This window comes from Phoenix dactylifera, chromosome 16 (genome assembly GCF_009389715.1).
Source record: "Phoenix dactylifera cultivar Barhee BC4 chromosome 16, palm_55x_up_171113_PBpolish2nd_filt_p, whole genome shotgun sequence".
NCBI classification, from domain to species: Eukaryota; Viridiplantae; Streptophyta; class Magnoliopsida; order Arecales; family Arecaceae; genus Phoenix; species Phoenix dactylifera.
The window spans coordinates 7804748-7827617 of NC_052407.1; the positions used below are offsets into that span (position 1 = coordinate 7804748).

Genomic DNA, 22870 nt, shown 5'->3' on the forward strand with positions numbered 1-22870 from the left:
GCATCGGCTTGCGAGCTAAGGAGTCAATCAAGACGATGTCTCAAACTGATATGACCTTATAATACCATAAGAAAGCAGGAGATGCAGGATTTGGTTCCTTCCAGAATATGGTTTAAAAAAAAAATCAGTTTCAGTTGTCTCAGGAAAAAAGACAACATTCTTCACTGCCATTCTGAAGTCAAAAGACTCGATAATCATATATAAGTCAAAAATCATTCTCTAGTATTGTTTGAGAATAATGGTGAGACTACCACCAGCCATTTCGTAGGTTGATGGAAGAATAACTCATGTCAAATCAAGGAACACCTCCAAAGCTCGAACATGGAACCTCCTCCCAATGGAAGATGGGTGCAACAACTGAGTTATAACCCTATTTGCCTCGAGTACTTTCAGTAAGAGAAAATATTTAATGTCAACAATTATCTGAGAACTGAGAATGATTGAAGAAGCCAGAAAGTGCTGGAGCTTCCTGGCAAACATGGGCTGCTTCCACATTTCAAACAATCAGAAGATTAATAGAGAACCAAGTTAAGACAGAAGATCAATAAAGATCAGAAAGATAAGGCGCACCCAAAAGATTGCTTGAAAGATACTGGTTAATTGATCAAGAGCCCTCAATTGAAGCGACTTTTACATAAGGAAAATGATGTCTCATTTCCAGCAAGATGAGTGAAAGCCTTTTCCTGTATAGCTCAACCTTCATTAAAACTTTTGGCATGGTGAGATTAATGTGGAGTCTTCTATATAAGAAAGAGGGTTCATGAACTTTTACCTGATCAAGAAATGTGAAAAACAAAAAGAAAAAAATATTTGACTTTGTAAAACAAAATGGAAACCAAAGTCCTAGAATACGAAAGTAATAGGCACGATGATGGTTTGTGTTCTTACATTTTATCAGAATGGACCATAAAGAATAGGCATTTTAACTCAATGACACATAAGGAAATAATCTAGGCAAAATTCTGGGGAGAATACTCACATCTAAAGAGAGAAGCACTCACTTATTGTTACCAAAGATACACTAAATTTCAATAATATTCGGTCTCCTGCTTGAACTACATGTCTTTCTTCCTGCCTCTAATTCCCTTTAGCCTATGGAAAGAAAGCAAATTAAACTAAACACTTGTGAATTAAATGGAAAGAATGTAGATACACAAATTCACAAACATGCTCTAAGCAATGGAGATGTTTAAAACAAGCACAGCCAGCTAATCTTAAGTGTTCCTTCAGTTCTCAGTTCCTTTAGATGATCAAATTTCATATCCTGGAGCCACATTATCCAGATCAATTAGCGATCATGTAGGCAAGAATATGACACGTTTTAGCAGGTATTCTGACGGAACACTTGGCACAATTTTTTCCTATGCTCCAGAAAAGAAAAATGTGCAAATATACCTTTGCCAACCTTGACTAATGGGCTTTATCTCATCTATACAGTAGATTATACTGATTACAGTATGATCCATCAGAGTATGAGGGCATTCTATAACCAGCTTTCAACTTGACAACAACCCAATAAGTGGGTTCCCACTTTTTGTCCAATGCACTCCAGCTATAAGGCCTGTTAGTGGATAATGAGACTTACATTGTTGATGACTCAGCTTGCATGCATTTGTAAACATTTAAATCAAGAATTTGTTATTAATCAGCACATGTAATGAGAACTACTACTGAAGAGAAACATCAGCAAGCAGCCAGATGCATGAAAGCAACAGAAAACAATCAAGATATTACAAGTTTCTTTTTTTATTTATTTATTGTTAGTAAATTACGGGATAACAATATAATGGTAGTTCTACCATGAGTGGAATGGAAGATACTATTATGAAAGCAAATATCAACGCAGCCTTTTCTTTTATCATGTTTAAACAACATGTTCATTCCATGAATGTTGAAATCCAAAAAATGGAAGCAGGCCAACTCCCTGTTTTGTTGAAGCCTATGTGCTCCATATCATTTCCTGAAAGTGAGGTGCTTAAGATTTACTAGGGGTCAGAATTAAGTAATTAAGGCAACCACAGTCTCATTTTAGCTATCGACTTTCATATTACAGTCACTATAAAAGAGGAGCAGAAAGAGAACAATTGTCACATATCAAAATTATATGCACATATAAATTACAGCATTTTGCAATCATCTGCTAATGAAAACACCATGGCAACGAAAACATTTTTTGGTTAATGGTTGATGAAATCACAGCCATCCATCAAGTACTTCTTGGATAAGAGAAGTAACACAAAGTGAAATATTAAATTAGCAGTTTCTACACAATAGTATCCTCCCACCTGGTTGAGCTCATCTTATTTCTTCAGTTTATTCAGTCTTTCTTTTTCGAGGAAATGTAGGGGCTACAAGCCCAGCTTTTTTATGGAGACAGGAAACTTAGAGGTGGAATTAATTATAACAAGTGCAGAGTGAATAAAGATACAGGAAGATAGAACAGGAAACATATCATCTGATTTCTTCAGTCTTTCTCATAGGAGCAAATAGTTTATTGTTCACTTGTGCATCCAAAAGCACACAACCTGGGGTTCAAAGAATCTCAACCAGTTTCTAAACCAAGTCCATGGCTCAATATTATTGAATTAAATTAACCAAGTATACCAATTGAGAATCCAGTGCAGACCCCAGCATGCATCTCAAGCCCCCTGCAGTAAAAGAGGGATGCCGTACCACCTCACATGGAATGTAAACATAAGTTTTCAGGCATTCCTTGATAGAATGGAGTTCAAAGGGCAATAGTACATGGATATTGTTTGTAATTGCACCAAGACAACAGGTTGCGGAATTCCTGGTCATAATGGAGAACTGTGTGCAAGTAGTGACTCTAAACAAACAACACATCAAACCATCTTACATAAGTACTGACTGCAACAAACTGTAAATCCATTCATCTCAAAGAGTGAGTTTATTTGCAATATTGCAGCAAAGCTGCTTCAGGGCTTGGAAGCTGTCGTCATCAAGTGAAATGGAAGCCATACGCTTCAATATTTCCACCTCAGAGACACTATCGAAATCAGATTTTGTGTGGTAAACAAAGTAGCCCCCACATTCCCAAGCAGAAAGATGGCACCCCATCAGCACTTTATGGACCTGTTTACACACACAAACAGTTATTTACTATTCAACATTAAGAAACAGATATTGGTTATTATCTTACCAGGATCACATAAAACAAGGCCTAATTTCACAAGTGACAGCAGATGGAGGGTTCTGATGACATCAAGGAAGCCAACTAACAAGAATTAGACTTTTAAATTTCACAAACTCCTGTAATCTAACTTCTTTGAATGAAACAGCCAGCTACTTTGGAATATAGGATCAGGGCTGAACAATCTCTATTTAGGAGGGGGCCCTGACAAAAAGGTGGCCAATTTTGCATAGACATGGATATGAGAACTGGATTCCAGCACGTGTTCAAGTATCTAACTCAACAAGAGGGGAAAAAAAGAGATACAGAGATACATAGAACCAAGGTCCGCCGTACCGGTACCGGTCGGCGTACCGGTACCGGTCGGCGTACCGGTAGCGGCCCGGACCGGTCCCGTACCGGTCCGAACCGGTTTCATACCGATCCGAACCGGTTCCGTACCGGTTCTCCAACAATAAACTACCGGTACCAGATTCCACGCTGATCCGGTACCGGTCCCAGGCCGGACCGGTACGGCAGGCCATGCATAGAACAATAATTTCAATTAAACCATATATTTATTTGTCAATATTGTATAAAAGAAAATATTAGAATATATATTGTTAAGGTCCTTCACCATAAATAGGCCTGTCAACGAGCCGAGCCGAGCCCGAGCTTGAGAAGGCTCGGGCTCGGCTCGTTTCACAGAACTCGGGCTCGGGCTCGGTACCGAGCTCTGTATTGAGCTTGAGCTCGGGCTTGTTTGGTAAAAGAAAAGCTCGGGCTTGGGCTCGTAAAGCTCGTTTCGAGCTCGAGCTCGAGCCCCATAACAAAAATCTACATTAAATACCACAAATGAGGCTCTTACATCATTAAAATGAGGCCCATTTTCTTGGTCTCACTGTTGTGGCTCGAGCTCGTTTGGGCTCGTGAGCTACTCGGGCTCGAGCTCGAATTTAAACGAGCCTCATTTTAGGCTCGGGCTCGAGCTCGTTTGACTAACGAGCCGAGCTCGAGCCGAGCTTTTAACGGGCCAAGCCCGAGCCGAGCCCAAGCAGCTCGGCTCGTTAACAGGCCTAACCATAAAAACTCGCTAATTTTGAGAGATACAAGAAAAAGGATATTTTGCAAATTTATTTCAATATCTACATCTTTGACCAATCTCGATAAAAGGCAAAAAAGGTCACTTTCAAGTTTCAACAATAACATGGTGGGTTGAATTGATTATTGAAAGAGTCAAAATTATATATCTATTTGTAAAAGCTGGAAAAAGAAGCTAAGCATCTAAGTATAAGCATCCAAGCATTTGATGCGTATCCAATTCAGATACGTATCTGACACATATTCTTGGACCCAAACAGGAGTGTCCATGTAACATAGGAGATGGTTATCACCAACAAAACAGTCATTGGTTCCAAAAAGGCCTCAAAGAACCAGTAAGAACTTGAAGTATTGAAGCTATTTAACTAGATCTCTTCTTGATAGTACAAGTTGTTAATGATTCCATGTGCAACATATTCCTTGAAGCATTCCATGGTGACAATGTTGAGATATAGTTTATCTAAAGAACAAGAGAGTACCTATATTTCATTTCAGTGTTATTATCTTTTCTCCAACAGACTAAAAATAATAATAATAACCACTTTTTGAACTTGGTTGTAGGCGGCAATCATTTCGTTTTACCTTGTTTTCACTCAATCAAATTAAAGCATGTCTAGCTCACGGAAGATAATGTAAGAGTAGCACAAAATTCCAAAAAAGTGGATGGACTCGGAAACCATGTTTACCTGAGGAAACAAGAATATTTTTGCGCCACAATCAGAGATCAGCAGATTAAATGCAGCATCATGGTTATGCAAGGTGGAACATATTTCTGCTACTACATCAGCTAGTGCTTTCAAGTTCTTGCTTATGAAAACTAAGGCCTTTAGAGGATAATGTGCAACTTCACAGATACATATCCCTGTTGTGAGCAGATCACCATATACAGGGACGGTCGGAAGAACCTCCACAGGTAAAGGGTTCGCAAAGTAACTAGCCTGCACAAAAAATGGAAGGAAAATGTTAGTTGACCAGTTATTATATTTTTACTACAATCTTTGTCTGAAAAATTCAGACCATCCTGCTTGTCAGTGGTGTTGGCCAACCTTTATTTTGCAAACAATATGCATAGCATTTTGAATATTTCTCTATGTTTGGTATTAAAAACTCAACAGAGGCGGCAAAGTTTTTAAAAATGATAGGGCAAAGGGTGAACACAGTATGTATAAAGCACCGATCAGTGTTAGAGCTCAGAAATTACTATATACTACAAAGCACAACATGTTATTCAAATATAGGTGATTACTTAAAAGGAAAAAAAGAAGAGAGACAATATAATGCAGTAAAACCACCTATGTGAGAACCCTTGCAAGAACATCTAAAAGTGGCAACATCCTTCCACCTGTGCTGAAGAGACATAGCATCCATACATAACATAATGATACATTCATACTGTGAAAAAGTAACAGGGTAACATACCGCTTGATATAATAAAATTAGAAATTGCTAGTCTATATTACATTCAGGAACGTACTGAAAAAAACTTTGTCAAAAGACTGAATAGGATGGTAACAACAGGTGTCTCAAAGAAAGATCCTTACCATCAAGGCACGTATAAGGGACTCAATGGTAATATAAATAACGAATATTTTTCCTGTGATTTATTGCATATAACCAAAAATTGGTGCATATTTCATAAATCTGGTTTTCCATTCATCATTGCATATTGCATATCCTCCACATCAGATTTCAAAAACCTCATGGCCTCTTTGGTATATGTACAGAAAGCCTGCACCACTTAGCAGCAGCATGACATACTCGTGCATTGGCTAAGCTTCAATTTAATCAGCAAAATATGATGTCAAAAAAAGTCATGAAAATAGTGAGGATTATGTTATTCAAGATATAATGTGAACAATAGAAACATGTTATCATTATAAGTGAAAATAGATGGATGAAATTTGTAAGATGTATTCATGACAAAAGTGATGTGAGAATTAACTAGAACTCTTCAGGAATTCCCTTGAATTATTTAAAGAATTCAGTAAAAAGTTAGAAAGATAGAACTATTAATAGCTTTTCTTAATCAAATTAACATTCAAGAACTTTTTTCTTGTGAAAGAAATGGCAATAGTTGCATTTGCATTCAAATAAACTGAAAAAAAACTAAATAAGCACCCAACAGCAGTCCAGCCCTAACCCAGATTTTGGGCAGGATCTCTCCCGTCCGAGTTCTCAAAAGGAAAAAAAAAAAAGCTAATTAGCTTCACATCACTCTGTTTTTGTAGTATTATCACACACACCTTACATCTGAATATCTCATGCATGAGAGACCTCTTTGTACATGACAATTCATAGCTCCTTTTAGTATCTAACGTTTAACTCAAAACTCATAGACTAACAATAGAGGCTAAGATATGTGCTCCAAAGCTTGGCCAGGTTAGGTTAACGTATAGGCGGGCATGACCAAGACCTGTTTACGTTATTTCAATGCTTGTAAATAAATTAACATACCATCTTAAGTCATTGCCAATGACCAATTAGTAGGGGTGACACTCAGGTTGGGTAAACCCATACCTAACCAACCTCAACATGTTTGCATACCACTCACCACTTCTCTCAGGCTTGGATCAAAAGTGTCAAGCTGATTACAGGTTGAGTGAGTTTTGATGAAGAACTAGTGCACCCAGGTGCAATCTGAATTTTATAATATGACATCTGCGTGAGTTTTGAATGAAGAACTAGTGCACCATGTGCAATCTGAATTTTATAATATGACATCCAACCACATTCCAAGCCTAACCATATATCTAAAATAAGCTCAACCAATCCCAGCCTAAAATTGGCCTAAACAATAAATTTACGAGTAAAATCCTGTAAAACATACAATATAAACCAAGCCAATTTGAGCTCAACCTTAAAGACCTAAACCAGATTTTTGACAGTTAAAACTAATGGCCCTTGCCCTGTAATCTTATGCCGATCTGTACGTACAGAAGGAAATCTTGATAATATACAAGCTAAAGCTCATCAATGCACAATAGAAGTTGGCAAGATTATTACCTGAAAATATATCTGATCTGAACAAGTAGAATCACTGTGGTTGAAGAAAATACGAAAAGCACAATTATTTACTTCAACAGCAATCTGTGTGATCAATCCAAACATCTTCTTGTCCAGAGATTGAGGCAATTGATGGATCTTGTATGGCATTAAGAAGACATGACCATACTCAACAGGATTTGCCTTACAAAAGGAGATCAGAATCAATGATAAACTAAAAACAAAGAATCTTGAGAATCTAGTTTAAAAGTACATCATACAAACACAGCCTAATTACTTACATTAATAACAATCAATATTCCATCTTTTGGTACGATAGTCGAAGGAATAATCTCAGAGCTCTCCTTTTCTCCATGTGCAACACAAAAAAGTATATCCTCCTTGCAAATTTTTATACAGCTTGACTTGATAGGCTCCAAAGTTTGGAGGACATTGTTCTCAAAATTTTGCAGGAAATTTGGATTCCAATTCTCATTCAACTGAGTGACAAAATTCTTTTCACCACTGACAACCTGCAGAAGCATCACATATAAGGCTTATAGTAATTCTCGAAGATCAATAAATAAAAGCATGAATTGCATCAATTAGAACCCAAAAAAGACCTTTATTTCACAGGTGGTAACATCATACTTGAGCAGACCCTTCGATGCATGATCTTCCCACTGCGAGGCAACAATTTATAGATTTAAAAGATAGTCCGGAATAAAATCAAAATATAAAGAACATTCATATAGATGATGTACCTGAGAAAGAAGAAGGGCATCCAATAAACTTTGCGTCTCTTCGGCTGTGAATGGAAAACTCACATAGGCATCATTGCCTTCAGTAGGACTACCAAGCCAGTAAACATGTGTTCTAACACCCAAAAAATTTCCTAAAAATTGAGAAAAAACTGTAAATAGTTAAAGTTCCTAAAACAGCTCAAAATCAGACACACATTTAGAATAAGTTTTAGGTGTTTAGCATGCCAGATCAAAATTTTACTTTAATAAGAAACAAAACTTAACTAAACAGTCAAGAACTAGGACCATTCCTCCATAATTTTTAAAGGATGTACTATTTAGACATTTTAAGCATAATGGCAAATTGTTAACCTCTGTCCAGGAACCCAATTATGAATTTTGACCAGGAAAAGGTTCTGGGTGTAAACTTGTACATACAAATTGGACCAATTCCCCTACCTCTGCTCATCCATATATGCTGATATTTGAAGAATGCTTCACAATTTGATTGATTAGAGAGACAATCACATTTTCAGGAAGAGAAATCAATTATGGCAGGTCTGCTTCTGGAATGGCCCCTGCAACAGCCTGGCAATGGCTAATGTGGACTTCTGTTTTTCCTGCTAAACTAGACCCAGTTGTTCAGGCTGACAGTTGGGGTTGTGCTTCTGCTAGATAGACCCACCAAAAAAAAGAGAAGGAAAAGAAAAGGAAAGTAAATGGTAACATTTGCTAACTAGGGGAAGCCCATAATGACATCATAAAAATGTAATTAGAGTAGGATGGTTACAAACTTTGCATTAGCCAAGTTCATTATGGAAGAAATAGCAAAAGAAATCTGAAGAGAGAATACCAGAGTTAGGATGAATAAAACATTGTGGACAGTAACATGAATTCAAATCTAGGCAAATGGGAAAACAAGGGAATGCTTGGTTGCTAAGCTACCTTCTCTATATGATATCTTGTACATAAGTGAGAAATTTAGTGCGAAGCCATTGAATCATTAGAGGAGGAGAGGCAGAGGACGAAAGAATTAGATGAGATTGGAGAGACTTCTGACCCTGCTACACCTCAAACATAACATCAACTGCAATTTCTCCAAACCACTCCGAACATGGAAGCCTAAAATAGTGGATAAATGGATGAAAACAGTTAGACTATTGCCAAGAAAGTGAAAGAATTAGTTATGTTGGAATCTTCTTTTCCAATGTTTGATAGTTGAAAGGAAATTCAAAAGGAAAATTTTTAAAAGAATTTTTGAATGGATTAGCTTTTTAGCTTCTATGACATAGCTACATCTTGCTAACAAATATACATTGAATTATGTTAAAAGAATTCCAAGGCTGACTTAATATGACAGTGACAGCCAGAGCAACCATATATTTCAATATGAAGAATTGCAATTAAGTGGGTGCATTAATAATAACTCCGGCAGGGGGGGGGTGGGGGGTGGACATGTGAACAAGACACAAATCAACAGGGAGAGATAAAAAGAAAAAAGAAAAAAAGCAATACCTGTGAAAGCCACTTTGTGACATTTGGACTGCTCCAAGCCAGGGTTCTGCTTCAGAAATGGGTATTCCCCATCAACCTGAGTGACTGATGCCATATTTTACGATGCTTAATGCACTAATAACTAAGAAAAGCTACCAAAAAAAAGTTGATCAAGCTTCAGAACCACCGCCTGCAAGGAATGTCAGATCTGAAGGATGCCCACCAGCAGATGGTAGGGCACCCCGTCCACCGTGAAAAGAAGGGGAAGCAAGCAAAAACTTAGAGAAACCTTGCAAGCATTCTCTTCCCCTTCTAATAATAAGACGGTATTCTTTGCTTAGAGCCGTGGTTGATTTACTGAAGCCAGCCCTAATCGGACTAGCAATTCCCAAACAGCACCAACAAATTCAAAAGAATCTCCCAGCAGAAATCAACAATGAAGCAATTCAAAGAACACCAACTGTTCTTCTTGATTCAGACTGCCAAGCTCTGCCACAACTACTCAATAGCTTCTGCTTTTCTCTCGGAGACTGAACCGATCCATGTCACAGTTCAGAACTCAAAAGCTTCCAAATATATCCTTCTTCCGACCTGGATATCTCGGCGAAGAATTTAAACCTATTTTGATCAAATTACAAACAAAATTTTCTCATAAACATATAAAAATCCCACAAATAAAAAGATTTTATCATCGATTCAGATATCCACAGACAGATGGATCAATCCAAATTCTAGAAAAAGAAGGGGACAATAATGTCTTTCAACCAAAAACTTACCTCGGCCCAGCGGGCGAACATGCCGGGCTCCGGCTCCGCGCACCTGCTGACACCTTTCGAAGCACTTTCACGTGTAACAATAGATCGAACCAAAACGAAGAAAAGTCAAATATTTAACACAAATCGAATAAAATTTGAAGTATTTCAAAACAATGAAACCAAAAAATCAAGCTTCATAACCCTAGATTACCGAAATTTGAGCACAACAAAGCAAGAATTTCTCCTCAAGGATCAAATCCTAAACCCCAATTCTCGAACAAACGCAATTGGGCCACGAAAAATTCCCAGAGAGGGGCATAGAAGACATGCGAGAGAGAGGCGGAGAGAGAGGGAGAGAGATCAAAGAGCGCGGAGCGGTGGGGCGATCGAAGATACCTAGGGTTCTTGAAAGACGAGGAAGCGGACGGGAGAAAAGAGCCGTCTTTGGGGAAGCGAAAACCGAGAGGTAAATCGTGTGGTTCTGTTGACGTGCCGGAGAGCTCTAAAAGCTATCGGTTCTATTTATAGTGTTTTGGGAATCACAACCGTTGCTTTGGAAAGCATCATTTGAGTATATGCTAAAAGGAGGGCAAATTCTCCCAGAGCCCAGGAACCAACCACACCATGACACCATGCGCTTGCATGTTTTTGGGAAAAAAGAAATAAAAACAAAAGCCTACGTGTCACAACTTGCACTCCAGATCACAACTTTTAACATACATCACACCAATGACATAAATTGCCCCAATCCTTTTGCTTCAATTATTATGCCATGGTAATTTAGCATCAAGATATCTAAATGGACTTAGTGGCTCGAGCTCTACTCGTTTCGAAAAAACCTAGAATCAACCATAGAGATGTTAAATAAACCACGCTTGGATCAGCAAAACATGCTTGAAATTAATTTTATGATGAACGAGAATCAACTTGATTTGATAAGGCTCAAATACATCAATATTATAATAATATATTACATTATATAGATAATAGGATGCTGGTTTAATACTTTAGTTTACGAACTTTTTATCCTTTGAATTAATTAAATGTTAAGATAGGCTTGAATCAAGATTTGAACCAAGTTTGTAAGCAAGATTGAATTGAGCTTGATTCAAGCTCGAATTGTTTTCAACTTGATTTAGGATTAAGGCTTATGTTCTACTCAATTCAAAATTTAATTGAAATTGAACTTGAAATAATGATAATCAAATCAAGTTTGATCTCAAGTTTGTAATCAATTTCAAACCAAGCTTGATTAGACCCAAGCTTAATCAAACTTGGCCAGATTACCCTGTTGTTGGCATATATAGAGACATTAAAAGGGGGAGAACATCTCATATGTTGGAGTTTTAATTTTTAAAGATTTAAAATTTAAAAATAAAAAAACATTATTATCTCTCCTAATTGTTAGTTGTTTCAAAAGCTTTAAAACTCCATCCTTTTTTAGCCTCACATCGGATATGTGAAAACAAGACCTCTAGCTTAAATGGAAATTCTTTCCCAAGAAGCCCAAATCGAGTTTTGAGGGAAATGAGCTAGTGACCACATGCGCATAGGCTTCGTTCGGTTTGGCTGTGATGCCGGTGCATACCTTTTTGGTTATAGTATTTCTAAAGCATCGTATAACCTCGGAACTGATAAATTGATAAATAAACTTCTAGGATATAATATCCACTCCACTCCTTCTGGTACTCTATCTCTCATAGTGCACTACTTCCGAGACCAAGACAACTCCTTTCTTTTTCTAATTTTTTTCCACTTTCGTCTTCCTTTTATGAGCAATTGAAGGAAGTCATCTAGCCAAGCCTCCCAGCGATCATGCTCATTAGAGAAAGTTCGGGTTGAGCCCGATTGTTATACCTTAGAGACGAGATCGTCGCAGACCCGTATGTAGGGAGCAACTCATGTTTTCAAGATAGTATACATCACATGTCTCGATCCAAGCAAAATTTTTCAATCAATTATTTTTTAAGATTTTGTAAATATAAAGTTCTAGTTCATTTTATTATTTTAATACAAAAGGTAATAATTTCTAGGCCATATTCCACCAACAATCCAAGAACGTGATTTTGATTACTATTGATTGCTTAAAATTAAATCTACTTTGATTGCATAAAAGCAAAAAAAAAAATTATTAATATCGTTTAGATGTACTTCAAAAGTGGAGGGAGATTGGCTGGAGCCTAGTGTACCATAACCAAGCTGCTTTCCAAAGGATGGCTGTGAAAGATCAACATAGCACCAAGTAGGTGGCCCCTTGGAGCATCATAAGGGCCTTAAGCTCTCCAAGTGGCCTAGGGGGTCCGAAGTCCCATCATATGTTTATAGCTACGGTATTTTTAACCGAGGCAGGAGAGATTCCTCCATAATTCTTGTCGAGAACGGGGTCTCAATGGTGAAGTCGATGTCTTTCTCAAGAGTGGCGTTGCAGCTCCTTAGAGCTTTGAGGTGGCTATCCATCTCCTCGATCTTGCAATCGAGGTCGGCTTCTCTCCTGAAGACCCTCTATAATCGATAAGGGGATGAATGGCTCGGCATTGATCCTTCTCGAAATTGTGAGCTCGGTGATTGATGCCTCTTGTCTTGTTCTAGACTTTACGAACGAGAGTGATGGCTGCATTGGGCTAGTCCTAGACTCCGGGGATGGGAGCAATGGCAAGGCTAAGACCGCCCTAGGCTCAAAGGATGGTAGTGGTGGCTTGACTATGTTGGGTTCTCATGGTTGCTTGGTGTGCGAGCCTGCTACTACTGCTACTGGTTGGCAGCCATCTGTTACAGGTTTTGAATGGCTATGGTCAGTATCTAAACATGCCGAATGAATAATTGAAACTGTTCGACGGTGACCATCAATGCTGCCTATGATTTCTATGGAGGCAGAGCCCTCTAAGAGTTATGTAGAGAGCTGTCAGACTTCATTGCTGCAAGTCATCTACTAATCAATCGAACCTTCGAATGTGGAATCATGACTCTTCCTCTAGTGCCAATCTATTGACGTTGAGATCTCGCCTAACCTAGGCACCGAGCTAACGAGGTCTTTGGAGAGATCGGCCTACCTGCTGTCTCAATCGATGGAGTCAGCTTGAGGGTCGCTGCATGCCTTTGAGGTGTATGGGATGGAGAAGGTTGTGCTCAGATGGTGGCTCCAATGTTGGATCTAATCTGAAACAATGCAGACAAAGAAAGTCCATTTGCTGGAGGAGTATCCGGCATGAGACCCTCCAATGTCTAAGTCAAATTCAACTCTTCGAGAACTATAAAGATATCATGAGACTAGCAGGATGGCAACTAATGGGGTCAAAAGAGCACCAGAACTTAGAGAACTTAAAAAAAACTTACCCGGACGGTCCCCTTAGTGTGGAATATATAGGCGAGGGATGGTGCATGTCGCCGAGTAAATCAAGCATGTGCGCTGGTTGTTTCTGATAACAGATGGCGCATCTTTCCTAAAGATCATGCTCGCACAACTCGCTTATGTGGATCGCTCGTACGTCGTGCAATAAAGAAACTATTCGCGATCATGGCCGAGCTGTCATCACTAGTTGGAAGAAGAGTTTGAAATTTGAAGAACTCTCCACATGCCTCTAGGGTCGGCCATGTCACATGTGACGTGCTTTTATTAGTAGGCTTATGGCTACGTGGTGAGCTCTTTTTGGTTGGTCTGCCATGCCGTCTATGGTTGGTTCCAAAGCGTATCAGGTATCTAGTTATTTCTAGCAAACCACCATCTAATACAAGTGATGAATTTTGGGTTTTTGATGAGACTAAACATATTGTCCTCACAACTCCAATTCCATAATAAAATAAAGCAACATGTGTTCTTCTAAGTTCAAGAGCTTCATCTAACCAAATCGGCTGGTCGTGCAGCATAAGGGCAACAATGAAGGTGCATCCAAATGCGAATGAAGGGACAACTACCCTCTCATTAGAAAGTAAATATTGGTTGTTCGATAGTCACTTTGTGACATTGCTTGTTCAAATTTGCCGGTGGCCAATGCTGTAGGAGTAATGCTACAAGGAGCCATTTACATGCACATAAAATTTTCATCTGCCACGTGGCACAAGAGGATTAGTATCGTAGTCAGAATTAGTAGCAATCATGGGGATTGATGGGCCGTGAAGTTGCCAGCCCAGCATCAGTGGGCCTTGGCAACTTTCTTCACGCCCCCAAGCGTTTTCCACGCTGCAGGATGACCAACCCAATTGAATGTTAAACCACCTCTCCCTGACATCCAACAACAAACTTAAAAGCTTTTGAAGTAAACAATAGGAATATCAGATGGAGAGAGCCATAATAGTTGTCAAGCAACATTCGCCTCTCTCTCTCTCTCTCTAATACCCCATGATAACAGCTTATAATAGTTGCTTTTCTGAGAATATCAGTGACTATATCACCACCACTTCATTAAGATGTGAAACAATAAATGGCCGAAGCACAGAGAGGACAAACATGCATTCAGATAGGCCAACGGAGCCGCAGATTGGATGGTTACTCACGTGGCCAGTCATTCAGACGGTACTCTGTAAACCCGAGAGGAGGAGCTGCCTAGGATACTCTATGATATTTTGTTTTCAGACTTTATTGGATGCGTCCGTACTCATATAGTGTAGTATAACATGCCCGTCCTAGCAAAAAAAAAAAAAAAACCTAAATGCCGATGTACACCACCGAACAAGATAGGCATCCAACCTAAATGAAACTGTGAGGACCCGTGCGGGCGTGTGTTTAGTCCCACATCGGTTATTCGCTGGATAGATCTTGGGTACTTATACAGGATCAAAGAACCCAAATAATACCTTATGGTTAGCCATTTTGGATGAGGTTCTAGGTTGTTACAAATGGTATCAAAGCGGACCCAGCCCATAACTTATATGGACTAGGCAACACTGCAGCACGGATCCATTGGGGCTGACCACGGGCCAATCGTGGTGTTTGTGGTTTGATTTGAATAGATATGAACCCCTAGCCTGACGAGGACGTCATGGCTTAAACGGGAGAGTATGTGAGGACTCGTGCGGTTATTCGTTGGGTAGATCTTGGGTACTTATACAGGATCAAGGAACCTAAATAATACATTCTGGCTAGACATTTTGGGTAAGGTCCTGGGTTGTTATAGAAACCCAGACCTCCAAATGCAAAACATAAGAGACTACTACCATGACGTAGCAAAAAAATGTCAGCAATGATACATAATTGCATCTTATCTGATGTGACCATCTTTCAAGCTTTCACCACTTATTGAAAACGGTCAGGGTCAAAGAAAGCTTCTCCATGAGGAATTCGAAGAGGAATTCGAATACGGCCTTGTATGCATACCCCATTCCTTTCATGCAAGTCTTCCGAACTGAAAGAAAGTTCACAATTTCTTCACAATTTTGCAGGAGTCGCTATAAGTTTCATAATGCCTCCATACCCCATTCCTTATCGTATTCTTTTTCTTTTTCATGTAAGTATTCTGAACTGAAAGTTAGTTCACAATTTCATAACAATTTTGCAGGAGTCACTATAAGTTTCACAATGCCTCCATATCAGCTGTATATCACTTACTATGTCTACAGAATTGAATTGATAATGGTTGGTGGTAACCTGCATGCACATTGTCTCCAATTGATAGTTTCTGGTTTGATACAAGAAGCACATGCATGGAAAAGGGATTGCAAGAATTTTTAATGCATCCACAGATTTTAGGTGTTCTTATGTACCAATGGAATGAAATACTCTTCCTGTGAGACAGAGATTAGGGAAATTTTTTTAAAAAAATCAAAACTGTTCTAAAACCCAGAAGAACTGCCGCAGTCCAAATTTAGGTGTGCATCCCTTGTCATGGGAGTAAATTACAGAACCATGCAAAGAAGCTTCACCTATTAGTTTAAATCTATATGTTACAACTTTGAGGGCACAGAGACTAAAGCCATTTGGCTCGGATAAAACAAAGAGAAGCTCTTGGATTTCATTGTTGAAGCTTGTGTCATTAATGCCATGACAATGGTGGCTTAGTGGTATGATCTAGGGACGATTGGTAGATCGAGATGAAATAAAATGACATTTTGCAAAATATCCATATAAAAACTAGACAAGTCAATCTGAATGCAGAGAAGGTTTGGAGTATCATAATACAGAAGAATATCAGTCACGTATGTGCTAATATTTTTACCTTGGTACCCCCCATGCCCCAATATCTATTCACATTTTGCCAATATGGGGTGGTACGGCATGCAGTATGTATTGTGGCATGGGGCGGTTAAGTACCGTGGTATGATCGAGTTTTCAATCTTATGCATGAGGCACTAAATATGAGATCTTGAATGCTGTCAGCATTCCTACAATCTCTTATACTTTCTCCAATTCTTGCTTAACTCTAGAAGAATTTTTGTCAAAGCTTTCATAATGACAAGGTCACAATGTCTATGTGGAATGTAATCAAGCTGCTGACTGGACAGCAAATTTTTGGAGTTCTTCTAATGCTATTTTATGGAGAAATTGTTCCCAGTGGAACTTTTGGAACAAGTAAGAGCCGATCAGATGGCTCTCTAGTCATGGAATGGTTCCTGCCCTGGGGTTTGCCCCTGGGGTTTGTTTACAAAAAAAAAAAAGGAAAAAGAGAGAGAAAAAAGAAATCATTGTACGTCTTTTCATCTTTAAAACTTTGATGATGGATCGGTGCTCAAGTTGTGTTCATGTATTAACCCATAGGTGAAACCAAAGCAAGATTAAAAAATATAGCAAAACTTCTAAGTCAACAATTAAAGATTAACTTTGAGTAACCTCAACCTTTAGCAATTCAAATTGGACTTTATCATGACAGTCAAGTAGTAAGTTGATGCATGATTAACATCAGTGGATCTAAACCAATAATGAAATCCAAGAGAGAAGAAAATAACAAAACTGAACAACTATTACCAGTGAGGCAAGCATAGTACACATATGCAGAGTATGTGCATCAAGATCTTCAAACCATAGACGAGTACACTTGGTACCCTTTATACAGTACCATTGGCAAACGTGTATTCTCTTACAAATAATTAACAAACGAATAGAATTATAGATCTGGAAAAGTGATAAAACCATTTCAAGATCTGCACGGTTTCAAACTTCAGTAACAGTACACCAGTCCTATGCATCAAAAGGAGCTGCTATAAAATATATGGCTATTCAGACACCATTCATCTCCGAAACCTTTGCTATGAGGGACCAAAACAGTAGTAAAGCAGACTTAAAATATACCAAGAGATTTGAAAATTGTAGCACTTACCTAATACAAGTGCTAAACTGATTTGAGATGCCAGCATCTCAAATACCAGAAGATCAGCATCCATCAGCTTTCGGCTCTACAGAATTTTCAACAATGTTTTCTGCTTCTAAAGAAGCTTCCTCTTCTCCCTCTGTGATGCCTGGAAGACTAAGAGACATATCAGCAAACCTCATCTGACTCCCTGAATAGGAATTGGCATCTGTACTTCGCATATAAGCTTCATGCAGCTGCAAGACATACTCCAAGTGCCACAAGACCTCACCCATTGTAGGGCGGTTCTTTCCCTCATCAGCAATGCATTTCTCTGCAATATCACCAAACTTTTTCAAGGATTCAGGTGAATAATTTCCTTCCAGACGGGGGTCTATGATGGTCTCAATTGACTGCTGGCGTTGCCAATGGACTGCCCATTCAGCAAGGTTAATCTGATCCCTCGGCAAGCTTGGATTTATAACTGGCCTAGCGCACACAACTTCAAAGAGAACCACACCAAAAGAATATACATCTGATTTCTGAGTTAGTTGTTGACGTCGGAAGTACTCAGGATCAAGATACCCAAAACTTCCCTTCACAGCGGTACTGACATGGGTGTGGTCCAATGCCGGGCCATCTTTCGACAGCCCGAAATCTGCCATTTTTGCAACAAAATTTTCGTCCAACAATATATTTGTAGTCTTAACATCCCGGTGGATTATACCCCTCTCTGCACCTGTGTGAAGGTAGTGAAGCCCGCGTGCAGCACCAATGCATGCATCGAGCCGCTGCTTCCACGTGAGAGGTGGGAGATCACTCCCAAAGAGATGGCTTCTCAGAGTCCCATTTGCCATGTATTCATAAACTAAAATCATCTCATTTTGTTCATCACAATACCCAATCATGGAGACAAGGTGCCGGTGACGGAGCTTTGACAGCATTTCTATTTCAGTTTCAAATTCCTTTAGGCCCTGCTCAGATTGTGGATGTGCCCGTTTGACTGCGACCAGGTTCCCCTCTTCGAGCTCACCCTTGTAGACCTTACCAAAACCTCCACTTCCAATAATTAAGGCCTCATCAAAATTTTTGGTTGCTGCTCTAATTTCTGCAATGGTGAACCTTCTGCCCATCCTATTAGCAGCCATTGATCCTTTAGAATTTGGAGATGATTTCAATGCTTGGGCCTTTGAGGTGCTTCCCATGGTCCCATGAAGGAAGGGTGGGAGCCAACCGGAAGGATTGCTCTTTTCCTCTGGAGGTGTTTTCTTCTTACGAATGCAATGGCACATAAAAATAGCAGACAGTATCATAATAGCAATGACTGAACCAACACCTGCAACAATTGCTGCCCATAGAACCTTACTCTTTTGCTTTGTAGCAGGCAAACCTCCCCTACCAGTGTCAATTCTCCCTGGAGCATGAGCAAGATTCCCATTGTGGCTGAGCTTGAAGATCTCCAGACCATTTAGAAGTGCATCAGTACCCGAAGCACTTGTAGATGAGTCTGGGCCCAGCTGAAGCCACAGAGTGTCGATCTGCTGTGAAACAGCATCAACATAGTCCTCATGATAGGCTTTGTTCTTCCCACCTGCCTTGACAAACACATCGTAGTTCTCAGCTGCTGTCTTATTATTTATATAAATCCTGAAAATTCTCATGTTTGGTTTATCATATATCACCTCACAAAAGTGCAACCGGACTAAGTAATCAAAGTTTGGATCCACATCAAACTTCCATGACATGTTGAATCTCTTCTCAAGAACGTCATTATCAATCATTGTCCTCCCTGTTTCATAGACTAATAGAGGTGCAATCGAAGTATCATTAGCCGAGGCATAGGTTACAGTTGAAGTATTAGAAATAGTATTTGCAGTATTCAAAGAAAACATGAACCTCTCATCTGATTCCCATCTTCTCCAAACACTTTGATCTTCAATGGATTTTATCTTAGGCCCTCCCACATTCAACCTATACATGGTCTCAATCCCATGGTCCATCAAAGGCAGAGAACTCTTTAAACCACCCACTTTGTTCGCAGAATCAGTAAACAACTTATGGAGGACTGGAATCACTTCCATAGCATTCACAAAGGCAAATGACCCAGAGTCAGGAATAAACTCAATCTGCAGCTTGTTTGAACTGATACCAAGGAAGTATTCTTTCACCAGAGAGGTGTCAGTGGAGTTGCTCCTCATGTTCTTCCAGTAAATCTCCCCTGGGACATCGAACTTGGATACCAACTTCAGACTGTTTGCCATGACATCGAAGGCAGACTCATTAACATTAAAGTTTTCAAAGGAGAAAGCATAGAAGTGAAGCCTAATGCAATAAGTCCCAGACACCAAGCTGAAGTTGTAGCTTGACGATGCGTTGAAGATCCGGGCAGTTTTATACAAATTTCCATACAGCTGATCTCCGCTGATCGCGGCAGTCGATGCAAGGACTCCAGGAGAGCTCAGGGTAAAATTATCAGCAGGAACTGAATCTCCAGTCCAATTTCTTCCATCAACACTAATGCTGGAATTAGATCCACAATCAACCAGAAAAGATTTCACTTGAGCTTGTCCAAGTCTCAGAAAAACCGAAACTAAAAGCAGTAAAAGAAGCCCAGAGAGCTTCATTCTTCAGATCAACTCAATTCGGAAGAACTTCTTATCTTCTTTTGCAAACCAAATGGAAGACCTTTAGAAGGTTGGATCACAACAGGGAAGAAGCTAATCTCCTCAAAAACTGTTTCATGAACTATAAGAATTTAGAAGTCTCTAACTCTACAAATCTTTCAAATCTCCAGGCTTTCAGAAGGGAAATATTTACATTACCTTCTTGAATATTATCAGTTGCACTGCTCTCAAAAATAAACCCAAAGCAAATTCTAACACCCAAATAACCGATGGAAAAATAGAAAAATAAATCAACAAGGAAGATAAATCTGGGAATAGAATAGTTTCAGCTGACAACCATCAATATAATTCCTTTTTCAGCCAAAAAAAATCCACCTGGGCAAATCTGCAAACTCTAAAGAACAATTCTTACTGTATCTGAAGCTGAACTTGCAGATCTGAAATAAAAACAACCTCCAAAAAGGAAACCAACAACACTGAGTAAATGCATAAAGGAAAGATTTTTGTTTCAAAGAATCGATTTTTTTTCTTTTGCTTACCTGGTGGTGATGAACATCCGCCCAAAGAAAAGTAGCCCTCGCAGTTTTTGCCAATAGGTTCTCCACTCCCGTGTTTTAAACAGGAAAGGCAATAGTTTTGGGAAATGATTGTTATTTTTGGCTTGCTGCAATAACCCGCGAAGGAACCAGAACAATTTGATTAATAGCTTTGTCTTTACGCTTCTTTGAAGCCTCTCTCTCTCTCTCTCTCTCTCTCCCCCTGGTTTTTCAAATATTTTACGAAGGACGACAAGGTGGTTGGCATCAGCGACTGCAGATACGGAAAAATCCATCTTTTGGAGGGTGCAAGCACATGATGCTGTCTACGGCTAATTTTTAGTTGGACCCGATCCCACTTAAATATTAGCAGTAGCTGTTAACTTACAAAATACGCCTGCTCCCACTAAGTTCAGGTATACCCCTCCACATAATTTCAAATGGCTCAGAATCCAATCTAAATATGATATACTTCACTTGAGGCTGCGTCTGGTTCTGAATACTTGATGAGGTGGTGGCTAAAATTAAGTTATAATTATTACCACTTAACCAGTTAATCATAGGTCTTGATAAAGTGCTAGTCTACAGTTTAGCTAAACATACATTTTTTTTGATGGGATGACAGAAATGTTATTTGGTTGCTCATACCGACCAAGGTGTACCGAGATACGTATCGATTCATACCAAAGTATACTGAGATGAAAATTAAAAAAATAGGTAAAAAAACTATTTTGGTACAAAAGTATACCGTATTGTACCATACCGTACCAATTTTTTAAGGTACCGATACGGTACTTAATTCTAAGATTGCAAACATTGATTATTAGGCTCATGATAAAAAAGAAAGGCTTTTTCGTATATATCAAGTCTTTGTGAAGAAGTTAGTAGATAAAAACTTCTAATCCAATACCTGCTGGAGACATCTTTAATAGATAAGGTCGGACTCCATCTTCTGATCTAAAAATAAAGGTATCTGATCATTATAATCTCTTTTTAATCAATTCTCAACTGAATCGTAAGGTCTACTAGGTTTGGCAGATCGGTGTTCATCCTAAGATTGCTCTATTTATGTGGAAAGTGGTTTGGCATCGATTACCATATCGAGACATTTTATATTAAAGAGGCCTTCGTATGCCAACTTAAAATGATTTTTGAGGAGTTGATAGATCATGTTTTAATTCAGTGAAAATCGGTGGCCCAAGTTTGAAAACTAGTCCCATTTTAGGAGTTTTCTATTCTTCCGACTACTTCTCTCTATCATTTTTTTCAGCATGTTAAAGTAACATCTGCTAGTAAAAATAAAAAAGTTGAAGCAATTTTAATGCGTTACATTGCCTATCAAATCTGGTTGTCTAGAAATGGTCACATTTTCTAGGGTATAAATCCGAGTGCAATGCTTATTTTGCTTAAAGCTGTTACTCTAGCTAAGGAATTTACTCAAATATCGGCTTTGAAGGGACTTTTGATCGAAGGAAAAATCTGTGGCTCCTTTAGTGCAGTTTCTGCATTCCCTTGTATACATTGGTTCCCTTGGGAGCCACCATTTCCGAATTTATTAAGGCTAATTTTGATAGCAATGTACATAAGAGAGGTGCATTTGGTGGAGCAGGTTTTGTAGTAACGAATGCTAATAGGACATTTTCTAGCTGTAGGAGGTGTCGAGATTTTTGATACTACCATACTATTGATAGAGGAAGATTCATTTATAGTTGCTAAGTGGCGAATAAAGCATGCTTTGCTTCTATTGATATTTTTTATATTTAGAAACAAGCTAATAATGCTGCAAACTGGCTAGCGAGTTGAATGGCTAATGATACTAGGGTTATACTGGGCTTCGTCGCATTGCGTATCTACTTGTTTGCTTTTTATGCCTTGTCCTCTTCTGGGTATGGCCTTGTCTTTGGATGATGGTTTGGATGGCAAACTGGCTTGCGAATATTAAGTACATAGAGACAGCTGTTCGACAGCCCAGGATTTGCCAACCCGAGTGGAAAGCATTTTGGTCACTCCACGGGAAAGATCTGGGCAAGGAAACGTGGCGCCAAGGCTGCGAAAACGGGGGACGCGGGATAGTATTTTCATGTGACGAAACTACCCTCATCGGTTCCCATCTTCGGATACTCGCGGGATCTCCACCGCCTCACCGACAAGGGGTTCATTCTTGGGCCATCTTGGCCGCAAACGCCGGCCAGCAACTCAGCATCCTTGTCCGAGGGCATTCGCGTTATTCCAATGGGATCTAGGGGCATTTTCACCGACAAAACAAGATAAAGGGTACATGACTCTGG

The 22870-nt window shown here is 39.2% G+C and overlaps 2 protein-coding genes across 7 annotated transcripts; both read right to left on the minus strand.

Annotated features, from left to right (window-relative positions):
• Positions 1-2567: 2567 nt before the first annotated feature.
• On the minus strand, positions 2568-10738 carry LOC103717921 (GDP-L-galactose phosphorylase 1-like). Of its 4 annotated transcripts, none has more exons than XM_008806497.4 (8): positions 10602-10738; positions 9472-10068; positions 7978-8108; positions 7837-7896; positions 7516-7746; positions 7235-7417; positions 4918-5169; positions 2568-3093 (listed from the first exon to the last, which is right to left on the minus strand). In XM_008806497.4, the coding sequence occupies exons 2-8, from the start codon at positions 9563-9565 to the stop codon at positions 2896-2898; spliced, it is 1149 nt and encodes a 382-aa protein (XP_008804719.1). In that variant the 5' UTR covers positions 9566-10068; positions 10602-10738; the 3' UTR covers positions 2568-2895. The 4 variants fall into 4 exon arrangements, with proteins under 4 accessions (XP_008804719.1, XP_026664578.1, XP_026664579.1 ...); XM_026808777.2 differs by having other exon boundaries at positions 7978-8126; XM_026808778.2 differs by having other exon boundaries at positions 7978-8126; positions 9472-10041; positions 10602-10717.
• A 6337-nt stretch (positions 10739-17075) lies between these two features.
• On the minus strand, positions 17076-20902 carry LOC103717922 (probable receptor-like protein kinase At1g30570). 3 transcript variants are annotated; one of them, XM_008806503.3, is made up of 3 exons: positions 20586-20902; positions 20245-20483; positions 17076-20155 (listed from the first exon to the last, which is right to left on the minus strand). In XM_008806503.3, exon 3 carries the CDS (start codon positions 20044-20046, stop codon positions 17506-17508), a length of 2541 nt encoding a protein of 846 aa, XP_008804725.2. In that variant the 5' UTR covers positions 20047-20155; positions 20245-20483; positions 20586-20902; the 3' UTR covers positions 17076-17505. The 3 variants fall into 3 exon arrangements, with proteins under 3 accessions (XP_008804725.2, XP_038970328.1, XP_038970327.1); XM_039114400.1 differs by having other exon boundaries at positions 20245-20499; XM_039114399.1 differs by having other exon boundaries at positions 17076-20483.
• Between the last annotated feature and the right edge of the window lie 1968 nt (positions 20903-22870).